Consider the following 16,113-nt stretch of genomic DNA (forward strand, 5'->3'; position numbering starts at 1 on the left):
ACATAGTGTGTCATGACATTAGTCAAGACATCACACACACACATGAATGTTTTACCACAAAATGCAGCCCATTCAAAACATCTACAAACTCCCCCTTTGGCAAATTTTTGGCTAAAACAACCTGTCACCACATTATCAGAGAATCTTTGCAGCAGAAAAAAACACAGCACACAACCAGACCTACATGAATAGCTAATACAATCTACCATCAAGCAATCAACAAGTATAGCTACCACTATACCACACCAGTCAGCATGCATGACTATACTACATAGTTATACTACTGCTACAACTACCACATCATACCATCACATTACCATCACACACAAAAACCAATACTTCCTCATGCAACAACACCACTTACTACAAAAATAAACTGTAGAAGTAGACCTCCAGAATATAACTTCATTCAACAGTATGCAAAAAGTATTTTCCTGGGGTGACATTACACTCTTCACTACATTACACTCTTCTACTCCCCCTTTGTGCCAAAAATGTTGCCAAAGAAACCTTGTTATACAATTAAGTACAGGCCAGAATAAAACCAAAAGAGACTGACAACATTAAAATTCATACACAAAAAAACATCACCAGAAACAGCTGCTTCAGTCTTCAGACTCAGAGCCACTGATTTCAACATCTGCAATATCTTCCTCAGTGCCATCATCGGGACTGGCTTCTTTCTCAACTTCTCTGTTTGCATCTGATTCATCTTCCTCAACATGCTCAGTATCTTCTTCCATCTCAAGCTTGTGAATAAGCTTTTCTAAATTCAATTTTCTGGACTCCAGCTCTTGGCATGTTTCCTTGAGAGTGGCGATTACTGCAGCTTTCCTTGTTGGATATTTTTCCTTGGATGTCCCAGCAGATGTCATCCCAACATTAGAGACATGGGTTCCTTGGAACAGCTTGTAATGAAAAGAGAGAGCATTTTCACGCTTGCACACACTGTCATTGTCATGCAGGATGCTAGGATACTGATTCAGGATTATCCCACTCAGAAGAGATGGAAAAGCATTCGGGCCCTTTACACTGTAACTTCCAGGATGTTTAATAGTCTGTTCAAAAATATAAGAGCCATAGTCAAACCTGGACTTGGTTCCCACAGCATAAATGAATCTTCCAAGAATAGTTGAGATTGTTAACTTATGATTTGTTGGCACCCAGTTAGCAGCTCCAATTTTATGCAACATTGCATACTTCACACTGAGCTTCGCAACTGATAGTTTTTCCTTCAAAGGCCAGTTCTTTACTTGCTTGGCCGTTATCACCTAACATACTTGGTTGTCAGTCAATTCAAGCTCACACTGAGCTTCATCTGATCTTCCTAGGTAATTGTTGATCACAGATGAAGAAAAAGTGACATACTTTCCTCAAACAAAAACCTTCCTGAACTCCTTTGATTTTCCATCTACGCAATCTTCAGAGAGGTTGACTATGAATTCCTTCACCAGGATCTCATAGCACTTAGAGAAATTGGCCACAGTCTTCATTAATCCAGCATGGTGGATCAACTCCATTACTTCCTTACACTCCAGCACACTCTTTGCAAGTTACCTCTCTAGGGTCGGCCTCTTCTAGAATACATATTTCCACCTATTCACATTTGAGGGTAAGTGAAAGGATATATTATCAACGGGAACATCTGGAACATTTGCAGACAGCTTGCTAAACGAGGGTTTCTTCCTGCGAGGGATGTCTGGGACATCGCTTGGGACATCAGAATTTGTCTCATTCAGAACAATAACCTTCCTCTTCTTAGGCACAACTTTGTTCCAAGATTTTCTTGGCCTACATGTTGTGCTCTTGGGCACAGCCTTCCTCTTGATAGGACTTACATCCTTCTTCGTGACAGGACTATTCACAACAGTCTTCTTCTTGGGAGAACTATGCATAACTCCCTTCCCTTTTCTCATTGTCATAAGCCTCTTGGCTATGCTCGGACTAACAGAGGCAATCAGCTCATCATCAGACATGCTGTCAACCTCCACAACATTAGCACCTTTACTAGAAGCACATGTACTTCCAGCACCATTATCAGCATCAACACCACAACCTTAAGTGTCAATGTCACTGATATTGTCAGGAACATTGTCAGGGACATTGTCATCATCTTTAGGAACATCTTCAGTCTCCTTCATAGAACTACCATCTTGATTCACACCGGAATCTTTTGGAGGGTCGGGCATTACAGAGTTTAAAGGGACGGATATCCTAGGGACTTGATGTTGTTCATCTAATATACGAGTGCCAATTTAGCAATGGCATTGTGAACATACCTTGATCCTTCCTTGGTTAAGTCCTCACGAGGGGTGGATGATGAAGACTTTGTGGCCTTGGCACGAACAGATTCCTTAGGTCTCCTTGCATGAGAAGTCTGAGGTTTCTTTATCTTCAAATCATCAACATGCACCATTCTCAAAGGCACAACATTCAGAATCTCATTAGGGTTAGTCACATCAGCTCTTGTAGCAGTGTTATGCACATTAAGAGGAGACCCTTCTTTGGGAGAGAGGGAAGACGATTGTTGACACATCTTGATGAAGAGAGTGAATCTTGAACAGTACTCGGTGCAGGAGAAATAGCAATTTGAGAGCACAAGATAGTTGTTGTAGAAAAACGGAAACCGAGAGATCCTTTTGAAAACTAGGGGAGCCTTTATATAGAGTCTAATTTTGGAGAATTTCAAATATTGACTATTTAAAAAGCCCAGAACATATTCCCCAAATAGAATTAATTACTATAATTCTTCATGGGGGCTAATGCCTATATCTCCCTTTAGCTCTTCAACTTGATTTACATCTAAGCCCTTTGTGAATATATCACCAAACTCTAGATTAATGGCCATATGCTTCAATGTAATAGTTTTGTCCTCTACAAAATCTTTGATGAAGAGATTTCTAACGATGTTACATAACCATGTTACGACATCCTCTTTGACATTATGCTTAGAAACACCTTGTTCTATCCACTTTAATTAAGACCAGTCTGAGTCTTTCTTATGAATCACACCAATCATCAGATTTACAGCCTCATTGGTGACAAGGAATATCATGCTCTCCTTGTTTTCTTGATTTCCCAGGTTGATTTGTGACACATTTGTTCTAACATTCCATGCTTTTCTTCCCTTGAACAGGCATAATTCCTTTTTCATGTCTCTAGTCTAGATGTCATTAAAAAGAACCATAATTATCTTCTTTAAGTCAAGGTTACACATACTCCAGATTGTTGTAGATGATTCTCTTGATCTTCTGATAGCTTCTGGTGGTTGGTTCCCAACTATGATCTCCTTATGAAGAGCATTTTGAATACTTAAGGGTGAGTCTTTAAAAATTTCAGAAGAATCTTTTATCTCAGTGCACACACTTGATTCTTTAGCATATTCAAAAGTTAAAACATCTGTTTTGACATTCTCACACCTTACTGAGATAGTAGTCTCAACTTCTTCCAGAGCATCACTCTTCATTGGTGTGTTCTTGCTTATGGACTTCTGTTCATTTATTCCACAACTTGAGTGTTCTATGTCAACACATAACTTACGCTGAGGTGGCTCTATTTTGGTCAGATTTTTCTGTTGAGAAATCTTCCTTTCGGTAAGTGCACGATTTTCAGGGAATGTGGACCTCAAGTTACCTATCTTGCCACATTGGTAGCATCTCTTGACTGAGAGAGATGTACCCTTTTCTTGATGTCCTTCTAGATTTTGGAGCCTTTGATTTGACATCTTTTGTTTCGTTTTGTTAGGAATGACTCTTACCTCTGACTTGTTGATATTTATGTCTTGATTACTTCTCATTGTTGCCTGTTTGCTAGATCTTGTGTTTAACAATCTTCTCTCCAGGGCAGCAATTTTTGACAGGAGACTTACTCTTTCTTCTTGTAGAAGTGCATGAGCATTCTTATACTCTACTATTCTTCTACTCAGTCTTTCATTCCTTAGCCAAGTCTTGGAGTATCCATCAGCAAGTTCACTAATGTGAGATCACCAACATAAGACTCATCATCAGATTCATCCATTTCTTCAATAGGAACTTCTAGTTTGACAAGTCTTTCTTGATAATTATCCTCAATTTCTTCTTTTCCCAGAGAACATGTAGTGGAGTACTTTGAGGTTTTAGGCTCCCATAAGTATCAATTATCCTTAGATCTAGATCCCTTCATGACTTCCTCATTTTCTCCATTGGTGACAACACATCCTTCTTTAGTGAATCTGACATTGAACCCTTGATCACATAGTTGACTGATACTAATAAGGTTTGCAGTTAGTCCTTTTACCAGCAAGACATTGTCCACATTAGGGACACTAGGACTTTTTAACTTTCCGACAACTATGATTTCCCTTTTTGCTCCATCACCAAGGATCACATACTTAGTGGAATGAGGTTTGATATCCACCAAGAGGTTCTTCATTCGAGACATATGCTTTGAACAGCCACTGTCAAGATACTAGTCTTCTTTGGCTGATACTTTTAGAGAGATGTGGGCTAATAGAGCAACACTCTTGACAACACATTGTTGATATTTGACAGGAGTGACCTGTTTGCGTTTGGCTTGATGAGTGTTGTTAGGGTATCCAAATAGTCTGAAACAAAATGATTTTCATTTTCGTGCTTTCGTTTTCGTACCTCCATCTCTGAATCTTCCTCTTTATCAGGTTCATGCTTTTGTTTTCGTGATGTTGTGACATTGGTACATCTGATTTGACATGCAAGCTTCAGGATTTGACCTTAAAATGACATATGATTTGCCCCCAAATTCTATTCCAGGCGTGTCTCCTGATCTCTGTCCAACCTGCAAAATTTCATTGAGTGAGTCTATCATTGTAAGATTTTCTTTCTACTTAGTTTCTAACTCCTTTATGAACTTCTTTTGCTTCTCCACTTGTTTACAAACTTCAGCACTCCTGACACATAGATCTTTATATGAGGCTGCAAGCTCATCAAACGTCAGTTCATCCTCATTGGAGTCATCATCGGATGCACATACACTCGTTAGCACTGTGATGTGTTTTGCAGTTTCCTCTTGAGACTCACTCTCAAAATCTCCATTAGACCAAGTGACAGAAAGCCCTTTCTTTTGCTCCTTGAGGAAGGTGGGGCATTCAGTTCTAATGTGGCCATACCCTTCACATCCATGGTATTGAATCCATTTGCCTTGGTTGGTCTTTTCTTCAAATTTATATCTTCTACTTGAGTCATACGACTTGCTGTTGTCAGAGGGAGTGTTCTTGACAGTTAGTCTGGATTTCTAATCTATTCTTTTGAAAAACTTATTGAATTGTCTTCCAAGCATGGCTATGGCTTCTGATAGATTCTCATTACTCCCACCATAGCTCTCCTTTGAGTCTTCATCAGTGTTAGATACAAAAGTTTTGCTTTTGTTCTTCTTTTCACCATTGTCACATATACTCATCTCAAATGTTTGGAGGGAACCAATGAGTTCATCTACCTTCATTTTGCTAATATCCTGAGATTCTTCTATTGAAGTAACCTTCATAGCAAATCTCTTAGGTAGTGATCTGAGAATCTTTCTTACTAGATTTTCTTCAGACATTTTTTCTCCTAAAGCTCCAGAGGCATTGGCAATTTCAAGTATATTCATGTAGAAATCATGAATGGTCTCATCCTCTTTCATCCTGAGATTTTCAAACTTAGTAGTTAACATCTGAAGTCTAGACATCTTCACCTTAGATGTGCCTTCATGAGTTGTTTTGAGAATATCCCACACATCTTTGGCCAGATCACAGTGCTGCACAAGTCTGAATATATTCTTGTCTATTCCATTGAACAACGCATTTAGAGCCTTGGAGTTTCCCAAAGCCAGTTCTTCCACATTCTTGCTCCATTCTTCTTCGCGTATTAACATAGTTATTCCATCTTTGTCTTTCTTAGTAGGATGCTCCCATCCTTTGCTTACAGATCTCTAGGCCTTGTTGTCCACAGACTTCAGAATGGCTACCATACAGGATTTCCAGTAGTCATAGTTCGATCCATCTAGAATGGGTGGTTTATTCCCAAAAACAATAACATCTTTGTCCATAGTACCAGAATTTATTATCCCTAGATCTCACCCCAGAAACAAACAGGCAGGGTGCCTGCTCTGATACCAATTGAAAATTCTAGTAAGTCACGATCGATGTCGTGTCGGATGTTATGACATCCACTTCTGAACTGATTAAACAATTTATGCAGAAAGTAATCAAAAACAGTAAAGAACACGGATGATTGTTTTTTATTCAACCAACCTACTCTGGGGGCTGCCAAGGCAGGAAGGAAATCCAATATAAGCAGTATTAATTCAGAGCTAAACTCCCCCGTTTACAACTCCTCACTTAAGACCTACCCAATGCAATTTCAATCTAGTGCTAGACCTGAGTCCCTACTCACCCCCCCCCCCCCCTCAATCACAACAGTGATAATAACAACAATAACAAATAAATTGAAGACACACTTCGGACAAATCTTGATTTTGCTTCAAAGCTTCAATCAAGAGACACACACTCGTGCTTAATAGCTTAGAGTGACAAAGACAACTTACAACTCAAAACACCCTATTCTAATACAATCATCAAAGAGACAATTGCTTGGATTACAAGAAAACCCTAAAACAAACATACGGTGGAAACACAGAGAGTACAATAATCTTCACGCACAAAAAGTCTTCCTCTGGAAGTAGGATTAGCATTCTTCTTATAGGCAGCACTTGGGCCTTGGGCCTTCCAAACATAAATTAGGGTTAACCAAGTTAACCTAATTTCCATATCATCAGGGTGTTCACACATAAGTTGTAGACGAGATTTTTCAGCGCAAAATAAATAGTTTCCTAAATTGGAGCCTGAGATAAATAAGGAAACATAACAGCTAAAATATAACAGCTACTACTGTCAGAAACTGATGTCATGACAATGAGCATGACATCCAACACAAACCAGTATTAGCTCAGCCATACAATCCTGCACAATACTACACATAGTGTGTCATGACATTAGTCAAGACATCACACACACACACATATAGGAATGTTTTACCACAAAATGAAGCCAATTCAAAACATCTACAGGGATGAAGAAGTCCACTCTGTTAACATGGTACATGGTTGTCCTGGCCAATACCAAGTTTATGACGTACACCTGTTAAGATGGGACATAGTACAAATGCACGCCACCTTGTGGGTGATGGGAGGTTTAACTCGACACAATTATGGCTCTTGCCGAATCTGCTCCAGAGATCCCCGAGGGTGTGCACTGGTGAAAGCAGGGATTCAAAGTCTCATGGATCAAGGACTTATGCTCGGTGAAGTATGTGCCCGATGTTCGCACTGTGCGCGGATCCTTACGAATGATACACGAGAAATGGGTCCAAAGTGGATTGATTGACTTTAGCCACGATAGTTGTCTCGCTTGTGAAGGAGGCACGCGAGGTTGTGCTGATCTACAAGAAGACATTTTGACTATGATGGGTTTGGGTTTGCTAGATGAAGAAATCAAAGGAAGAAATGTACATAATTACATTGAAGAAAAGATGACATATGGGCCACTTGACAGTATGATGTGAGAAGTCCCTCAAAGGATTCCTAAACACAATCGAGACCTGTACATATCAACGAAGTATGAAGATAACATGTTGACAGTTGTATTGGTAGACGGTGGTTCATCTCTGAACATTATGCCATGGAGCACCTTGGAAAGTTTATCCTATCAAGGGGCACCTTTTAGGCCAAATGGGGTTAGCATATTGACATTTGAAGGGTTCCCGCACACTGTGACCGGAGAAATTGATCTACCTATCCGCATCGGACCTTGTGATTTTGACGTCACCTTTCAAGTGATGGAAATTTATCCTACTTACAGCTGTTTGTTGGGAAGACCTTGGATCCATAGTGCTGGAGCTGTAACCTCTACTCTCCACCAGATGCTGAAGTTTGTTGTAGCAGACAAGTTGATTATTGTTTATGGGGAGCAAACTATGTTCGTCAATCAATTGTCTTCCGTTCCAAATATCGAAGAATTTGAAGCTCAATTCCAAGCTTTGGAAATTGTTAATCCGATGCAAGAAAAAAAACTGGTGCGCCTATTTCCTCCTGGAAAGATGCCCAACAAGTGGTTGCCCAAGGATCATATAAAGGCTAGGGGCAAGTTATTGAACTTCCTGCCAACAAGAACAAAAGTGGTCTAGGATTCGCATCCCAGAAGTCAAAAGGAAAAGAACCTGAGTATGGAAGCTGCAACAAGACTCTGCACGAAACTTTTCAAAGTGCTTGCTACATCAACCTAGATAAACAAGACATAGCTGCTATCATTGAAGATGTTCCAGCGTGTTCAAGCTTCATGACGCGTAGAGAGGACAATCCAACTGAACTTCCGTCAGCATCTCTTCTGTTGTTCATGAGTCTAAGTAATTTTCTGTCTTTTAAAAAACCTTTCGCTCTGCCCAAGGCGAAAGAGTAATGTGTCGGGCTGTTTAAAATAATTCCTTTTGTTCTTCCCAAGACAAAAGTGAACTTATGTAGGGCTTTGTTTCAAATCATTAATAAAAAGCAATTTTTGCTTCCCTTTTGTTTATCGTTTATCTTTTTCTGAAAATGGTAACATCTTAAAACCCATAAAATCAATCAAAATTGTTTTTTTGAATTTGCACATACACCTTTTTCTTTCATTTGTTCCTAAAAAGAAAAACATAAATCATGTGCAGATTCTCTTTTGATAAACCCGCTGAAAACAATGATCTTAGGCCCACTCCCAACTTTGAATACCTTGTGTACGAAGCTGAAGAAGAAAGTAGCGAAGAAATCCCTGAAGAGATCTCCCTTATACTTGAGCACGAGAAAAAGATCATTGAACCGCACAAAGAGCCTTTGGAAGTAATCAATTTGGGTACTGAAGAAGAGAAAAGAGTTGTGAATTAGGGCATTGTTAGAAGCAAGCGTCAAACAGAAAATGGTTGAACTGTTGAAAGAATATGTGGATGTCTTTGTTTGGAGCTATCAAGATATGCCTGGGTTGGATACCACTATTGTAGAGCACAGATTACCGTTAAATCCAGAATGTTTGTTTGTCAAGAAAAAGCTGAGACGAACTCACCCAGATATGGCAGACAAGATCAAAGAAAAGGTACAGAAGCAAGTCACATCGGAATATCCTCAATGGTTGGCCAACATAGTGCCCGTTCCTAAAAAGGATGGAAAAGTCAGAATGTGTGTTGATTACAGAGATTTAAATAGAGCAAGTTCGAAAGATGATTTCCCGCTACCCCACATTGATATGCTAGTGGATAGCACTACTAACTTTAAAGTCTTCTCATTTATGGATGGATCTCGGGTTACAATCAGATTATGATGGCACCTGAAGATATGGAGAAAACAGCTTTTATCACACCCTGGGGCACGTTATGTTACCGTGTAATGTCGTTTGGTTTGAAAAACCCTGAGGCAACTTATCAAAGAGCCATGACGACTTTCTTCCATGACATGATTCACAAAGAAATTGAGGTTTATGTGAATGATATGATTGCCAACTCTGCATCAGAAGAATAACATGTGGGGCACCTGCTGAAGTTATTCCAACGTTTGAGAAAATACAAGCTGCGTCTGAATCCAAGTAAGTGCACATTTGGTGTCTGCTCTGGAAAACTACTAGGTTTCATCGTCAGCCAAAGAGGTCTTGAAGTAGATCCCGACAAAGTCAAGGCCATTCAAGAAATGGCTCCTCCAAGAACAGAAAAGCAAGTTAGAGGATTTCTTGGACGATTGAATTACATCTCCAGATTTATCTCTCACATGAATGGAACTTGTGGACCAATCTTTAAGCTTCTCCGCAAGGATCAAGAGTGTAAATGGACAGAAGAAGGCCAAAAAACTTTTGAGGATATCAAAGAATACCTACTGGAACCTCCAATTTTAAGCCCTCCGGTGGAAGGAAGACCTTTGATCATGTATTTGACCGTACTTGAAGATTCTATGGGGTGTGTCCTAGGTCAGCAAGACGAGTCTGGTCGAAAAGAGTATGCCATTTATTACTTGAGCAAAAAGTATACCGACTGTGAAACAAGATACTCACTACTCGAGAAAACTTGCACTCTTATATGGACTACTCGCCGGCTAAGGCAGTACATGGTGACTCATACGACATATCTCATATCCAGAATGGATCCAATCAAATACTTATTTGAGAAATCTGCGTTGACTAGAAGAATTGCCCCCTGGAAGATGTTATTATCAGAGTACGACATCCAATGTCGTGCCCAAAAAGCCATCAAAAGAAGTGTTTTAGCCGATCATTTGGCCTCTCAACCTATTGATGATGATCAATCCTTGCAAGACGACTTCCCAGATGAAGAAATCATGTATTTGAAATCAAAAGATTACAAAGATCATTTACATGGAGAAGAACCTGATCCTGAATCCCGATGGGGTTTGATATTTGAAGGAGTTGTTAATGCTTATGGTAGAGGAATTGGGGAAGTCATTGTTATGCCACAGAGTTCTCATGTACCGTTCACTACAAGACTGATGTTCGACTGCACCAACAATATGGTAGAGTACGAAGCTTGTATCAAGGGACTAGAGGAAGCCATTGATCTTAGAATCAAGATTCTGGATGTGTATGGAGATTATGCTCTAGTTATCAATCAAATTAAAGGAGAATGGAAAACACGTCATCCTGGTTTAATTCCTTACAGAGATTATGCTCGAAGATTGTTGACCTTCTTCAACAAAGTTGAATTCCTTCACATACCTCGTGAGGAAAATCAAATGGCTGATGCATTGGCTACTTTGGCTTCCATGTATCAAGTGAAGTTCCCAAATGAAGCTCCTCAAATTAGAATCATGCGTCTGGACAGGCCTGCTCATGTATTCACTATTGAAGCTGTCACAGATGACAAGCCGTGGTTTTATGACATTAAAGTCTTCTTACAGAAACAAGAGTACCCACATGGGGCATCTAGCAAAGACAGAAGAACTTTGAGAAGATTGTCCGGTAATTTCTTCCTGACTGGAGACGTGCTCTACAAAAGTAATTTTGACATGGTATTTCTCAGATGCGTGGATAGACACGAAGCAAATCTATTAATGCAAGAAATTCATGAAGGATCTTTTGAAACTCATGGCAATGGACATGCAGTGATAAGAAAGATATTGAGAGCAGGGTACTATTGGATAACAATGGAATCAAACTGCTACAGATATGTGAATAAGTGCCACAAGTGCCAGATCTATGCTGATAAGATCCATGTACCTCCGACGCTTCTCAACGTTATTTCTTCTCCATGGCCTTTCTCAATGTGGGTAATTGACATGATTGGTATAATTGAACCAAAGGCTTCAAATGGACATGTTTCATTCTGGTCGCCATTGATTACTTCACCAAATGGGTTGAAGCTGCCTCGTATGCCAATGTTACTCGACAAGTGGTAGTAAGATTTATCAAGAACAATCTCATTTGTCGCTATGGCGTACCCAACATAATCATTACTTATAATGGTTCCAACCTGAACAACAAGATGATGAAAGAGTTGTGTGATGAATTCAAGATTAAGCATCACAATTCTTCTCCTTACCGGCCAAAGATGAATGGAGCGGTAGAAGCAGTTAACAAGAATATTAAGAAAATTATCCAGAAGATGGTTGTGACTTATATGGACTGGCATGAAATGCTCCCTCTTGCTCTGCATGGGTACCGTACTATAGTTCGCACCTCAACTGGGGCAACACATTTCTCCTTGGTATATGGCATGGAAGTTGTACTCCCAATAGAGGTTGAGATTCCCTCCTTAAGGATCCTGATGGAAGACAAGTTATCAGAAGTTGAATGGTGTCAAGCTAGATATGATCAATTGAATCTTATTGAAGAAAAAAGAATGACCGCATTGTGTCACTGTCAGCTTTACCAAGAAAGAATGAAGAGAGCCTTTGACAAGAAAGACAGACCTTGAAGATTCAAGGAAGGCGATCTCGTGCTCAATAAGATATTACCTCTTCAACCAGATCCCGGGGGCAAATGGACTCCCAATTATGAAGGCCCATACGTTGTCAAGAAAGCCTTCTCAGGTGGTGCTTTGACTCTTACGACTATGGATGGTGAGGAATTCCCACATCCCGTGAATACCAATATGGTCAAGAAATACTTTGCCTAAAAGAAAAAAAGAAGAGCTCGCTAAGTTGAAAACTTGAAAGGGCGACTTAGGGAAAAAGTAAGCGTCTCGGTGGACGGAAAACCTGAAAAGGCGGTCCATGCAAAAATTAGAGACAATACAAAAGAGATAATCATCCCGATGAATTGAAAACCTGCAAAGGCAATTCATGCAAAAATTAGGGAATATGGAAAGTAACCACATCCGGTATCACCTGACCATCCTGAAGATTTTATGAAGACTCTCAATCGAGGTCAACGTACGCTCGATATTCAAAGTTGTTAGGGAAACTAGTGATCATTGTATTTTAGTGTACCCTTTCCTGTAAAAGTTACCATTTTCAAACTTTGTAATCCATGGGGTCTTGCCGTTCGTAGACTACCATTCCATTAATAAAAATTTGAGCCTTATCTCATTTCTTGGAATTCTTATTCTATCTTGCAAAATATTGTTTTTGAAATTAAGAGATTTGAAACAAAGTCAAAGTTGTTTTTCAAAATAAATGAAAAGATAGAACGTTTTCTTAAAACTCTTGAATACAGAGGTAAATGTTGACCCTGAGTCCCCAGAAGAGTTGGTTCTCAAATCGAGAAACGAAAACACCAACAAATTTTATCCCCACAGAGCAGCTAGGTCTTGACACAAGTTGTCTCCAGCCAAAAACGGGTTTTCTTTTGGGAATGAATCCTTTGATAATAAAGATTGATTTGAAGGGTATTCTCTTCCCCAGCAAGATTTGCATCCCTAACAGAAGATGTTATTGACGATCGAGCGAGTATATACCCTGGTGTTGTCATTCCCCAGTGTGGTCATCTTATTATATGTTTGTTTTGTCTGTATGCACATAACACTCACTTATGCACTCATGTATTCATGCATCATATATTCACGCGCATCATTTGCATCTTGTTGATATGATAAGCTTATTATTCCCCAAGCAATGTCTTTACTCCTTCCACTTAAGCGTCAGATTTAGGCAGAAAGACCCATATCCTTGTGTTTCCTCGATGAGTTTGTTCCTCATGGGAAGATCTTGTTTTAACTTATTCACCTATCTGAAGATAGGATGAACCCATGCTCCGAGCATGTTCCTCAATGGGAAGTGTCTTGTTTGGCGTTTCATTCCAACCCCGCCTTGGTTTGAACTTTGTCTCCAGCAGATATGATTATTTGGATCAACGAATCCTGGATGGAAGTGCATTCATTTTTCAAAATTGAAGACCTGATATTTTCAAACATAAACTTGTTTGTGGTTCCTCGGAAAATTGGATTTATATCCCCCGTAGTTGTCACTGCAATCTACCTGACAACGAGTAATGGTCTCTTTATTTGAGAAGCTTGTGTGTCCCCAATTTCCTTCTTGAAAGAAGATGATAATCTTTACGGAACAATTAAAAGAAACTTATGAATGGTTAGTCTCTCCAGCGTCGAGACAGTTCGTGTTGAAGCTCTTATGAATGGTTGGTCTCTCCAGCGTCGAGATAGTTCATGTTGAAGCTGTTATGAATGGTTGGTCTCTCCAGCGTCGAGACAGTTCATGTTGAAGTCTCTCCAGCGTCAAGAAAGTTCATGTTAGAGTTGGTTATTTACTTTGTGAATGGTGAGTCTCCCCAGCGTATGAGACAGTTCATTAAGAAAACCCATTGATTTCTTTCCCCAGCAGGTGAAAAACCACCCATGAGAAAAGTAATCCTTGTTGTGTGAGAATCCATAGCTTGGTGTTGTATCTTTGTCATTACGAGAGAATTCGTGACTGACCCCCTTTTGTTCTGAGAGAATACAGAACCCCTTTTCACCGTACTCTGAAAATTTTGTGTTAGGGACTGTTCATTACATATCCCCAGTATATCTGTTTCCTTCCTCCCAGTTTAAAGGAAGGATGTTGTTTGTTTGTTTATTCCGTATAAAAATCAAGAAAATATGTTGCTTTCATATCATGCATGTGGGCTATAAGGGTCCAAAATTGTGCTATCTTTTGTATTTAAGTCCCTCCTACCGTGTTGAGACGGAGATTCTATCTTCCCCTCATCAGGTATCAGGAACTTAAATAGGGGCAGGTGTTGTACCCCAATTTTTGGCCACTGAGATACCACCATATATTAAATATTAGGATCATCATTATCATCATAATCATCATGCATTTATCATTTACTAACAAAAAAGAATACAAAAAAATTGTTGTCTGTTGCTTGTGTCCCAAGATAGGAGACTGATTAGGAAAAGACTAGGCAAAATAGGGTTTTGAGACCCACAAAGGAATTCAACATTCTTCTATGATTCAAAGGATTCTATAATCAATATCAAAGTCCAAGGATGGTTCAATGCAAGATCAATCACCTTCAAGTTCATTAGAAGCTCCAATTAGGGTTTTTTTACCTAATTCCACTAGAGGGTTGACTTTTAATCAGGACATAGTTCCAAGACTCAAAATATGATTCAAGGACATCCAAATAAACATTATAATCCATTCCCATCATCATTCATTTGAAGAAGAGACCTTGATTCCTATGAAAATCACTAAATTGCAGTTCATCTAGAAAAAGTCAATTGTGCAAGTCAACCTTTGACTTTTGAGAAAAATAGTCAACTATGGACTTTTAAGGATCCAAATCATCATCATATGGACATTAAAGACATTTGATCAAAGAAAATTCAAAGAATTCATCAAGAAACAAAAAGTCAACAATAGTCAAAATTAGGGTTTTAAGTGATTTTTAACCTAATTTTGGGAACTTCAAATTTTGCCTACAAACTCAAAAATCTCCAAACATGAAAGTTTTAGATCTTGACAAAACAAACAACTTATCACAATGCAACTTTTGGCTAAAAGTGATTATTTTGAGAGATTTTGGATTAAGAAGGATTATGTTCAAATGACTTAGAAAAATTCTAAGTGTTTTCACCTAGTGTTTTCTTAACTGTAAGGCCTTTTTTCTCCATGATCCAAAAAACGTTTGGGGAAACTTTCAAAAATTGGATTGAAGTATGTAGCAAGGGATTTCCAAAGAGATCACTAGCATTAAAATACATGGCTTAATCAATGAGATATGATTTTGTGAAGAAGGCACCATGAACACTTGAATTCAAGAATGAAGATGAAGAAGTTATGAACCAAACTTGTTCAAATTTGAAAGATTCCTTGCCTGTAGTCCCTTTAACTTGTTCCAAGCACCATCATCAGTATATTATACTTGCTTTTGAGCTATGATCCAAGTGTTTAAGACATTGTCCAAGTGATCATTCCAATAATGGCATAAAGGTCACACTTCCATTTTGAAAAAGAGACTTTAATCACAACAACTCTTCTCTTAAGCCACTACAATGTTTCTTCTGCAGCAAAAGCATTTCAAATGCCACAAGCAACCTCTCTAAGATCGGATCAAAGTCTCCCAAGCATGCTTAAAGCATTGTACCTTTCATGGGAAAACCAAAAGTCCCATTTCTTCATAAACAAGCAAGATGGTACCAAAGTCACATGGGAGCTTAAAACTCTGAGTTTTTTCCCTCCACAAACCCTAATTCTTGCCTATAAATAGAAGGTATCACTCCTGTAACACGATGAACTGACTTTATTCGAAAATGTCGCGGTAAGCAAGAGTCCCCACCGACTTTTATTTATCCAAATTAACAGAAAGGCTAAAAGAACAGGAAAAACCTTTTAAATAAAAACTGAGTTCGGGGGGTAATTTATACAAAGGGAAGGTGTAAGGCACCCTTTGTATCCATGGTTATCCATGGGCTCTTAATTGCTTTGCTCTTTAAAACCAAAAGTTTAGAAATGTATAGAAGAAGAAATAAGGACTTTAGCTCGTAAATGAGCGTAGCCTTTTTTAAGGTTTTTAAGAAGAAGTGTAATAAAAAGATTTTTTAAACCAGAGCAAAGCAATTTGGGGCAAATTACCTGGTTAGATGAAAAATGTTCTTTTAGCCTTTCAGGCCTATCCATACCATAGGAGGGTAGGGAAGTCCTTTTATTTGGAGGTTA

The 16,113-nt window shown here is 39.0% G+C and overlaps 2 protein-coding genes across 2 annotated transcripts; both read right to left on the minus strand.

Annotated features, from left to right (window-relative positions):
- Window positions 1-605: 605 nt before the first annotated feature.
- Window positions 606-1,520, minus strand: LOC131613605 (uncharacterized). The gene is made up of 2 exons (XM_058885260.1): window positions 1,386-1,520; window positions 606-1,271 (listed from the first exon to the last, which is right to left on the minus strand). The coding sequence occupies exons 1-2, from the start codon at window positions 1,518-1,520 to the stop codon at window positions 606-608; spliced, it is 801 nt and encodes a 266-aa protein (XP_058741243.1).
- A 2,926-nt stretch (window positions 1,521-4,446) lies between these two features.
- Window positions 4,447-5,865, minus strand: LOC131613606 (uncharacterized). The gene is made up of 4 exons (XM_058885261.1): window positions 5,270-5,865; window positions 4,894-5,206; window positions 4,694-4,791; window positions 4,447-4,582 (listed from the first exon to the last, which is right to left on the minus strand). The coding sequence occupies exons 1-4, from the start codon at window positions 5,863-5,865 to the stop codon at window positions 4,447-4,449; spliced, it is 1,143 nt and encodes a 380-aa protein (XP_058741244.1).
- Between the last annotated feature and the right edge of the window lie 10,248 nt (window positions 5,866-16,113).

This window comes from Vicia villosa, linkage group LG6 (genome assembly GCF_029867415.1).
Source record: "Vicia villosa cultivar HV-30 ecotype Madison, WI linkage group LG6, Vvil1.0, whole genome shotgun sequence".
Lineage (NCBI taxonomy): Eukaryota > Viridiplantae > Streptophyta > Magnoliopsida > Fabales > Fabaceae > Vicia > Vicia villosa.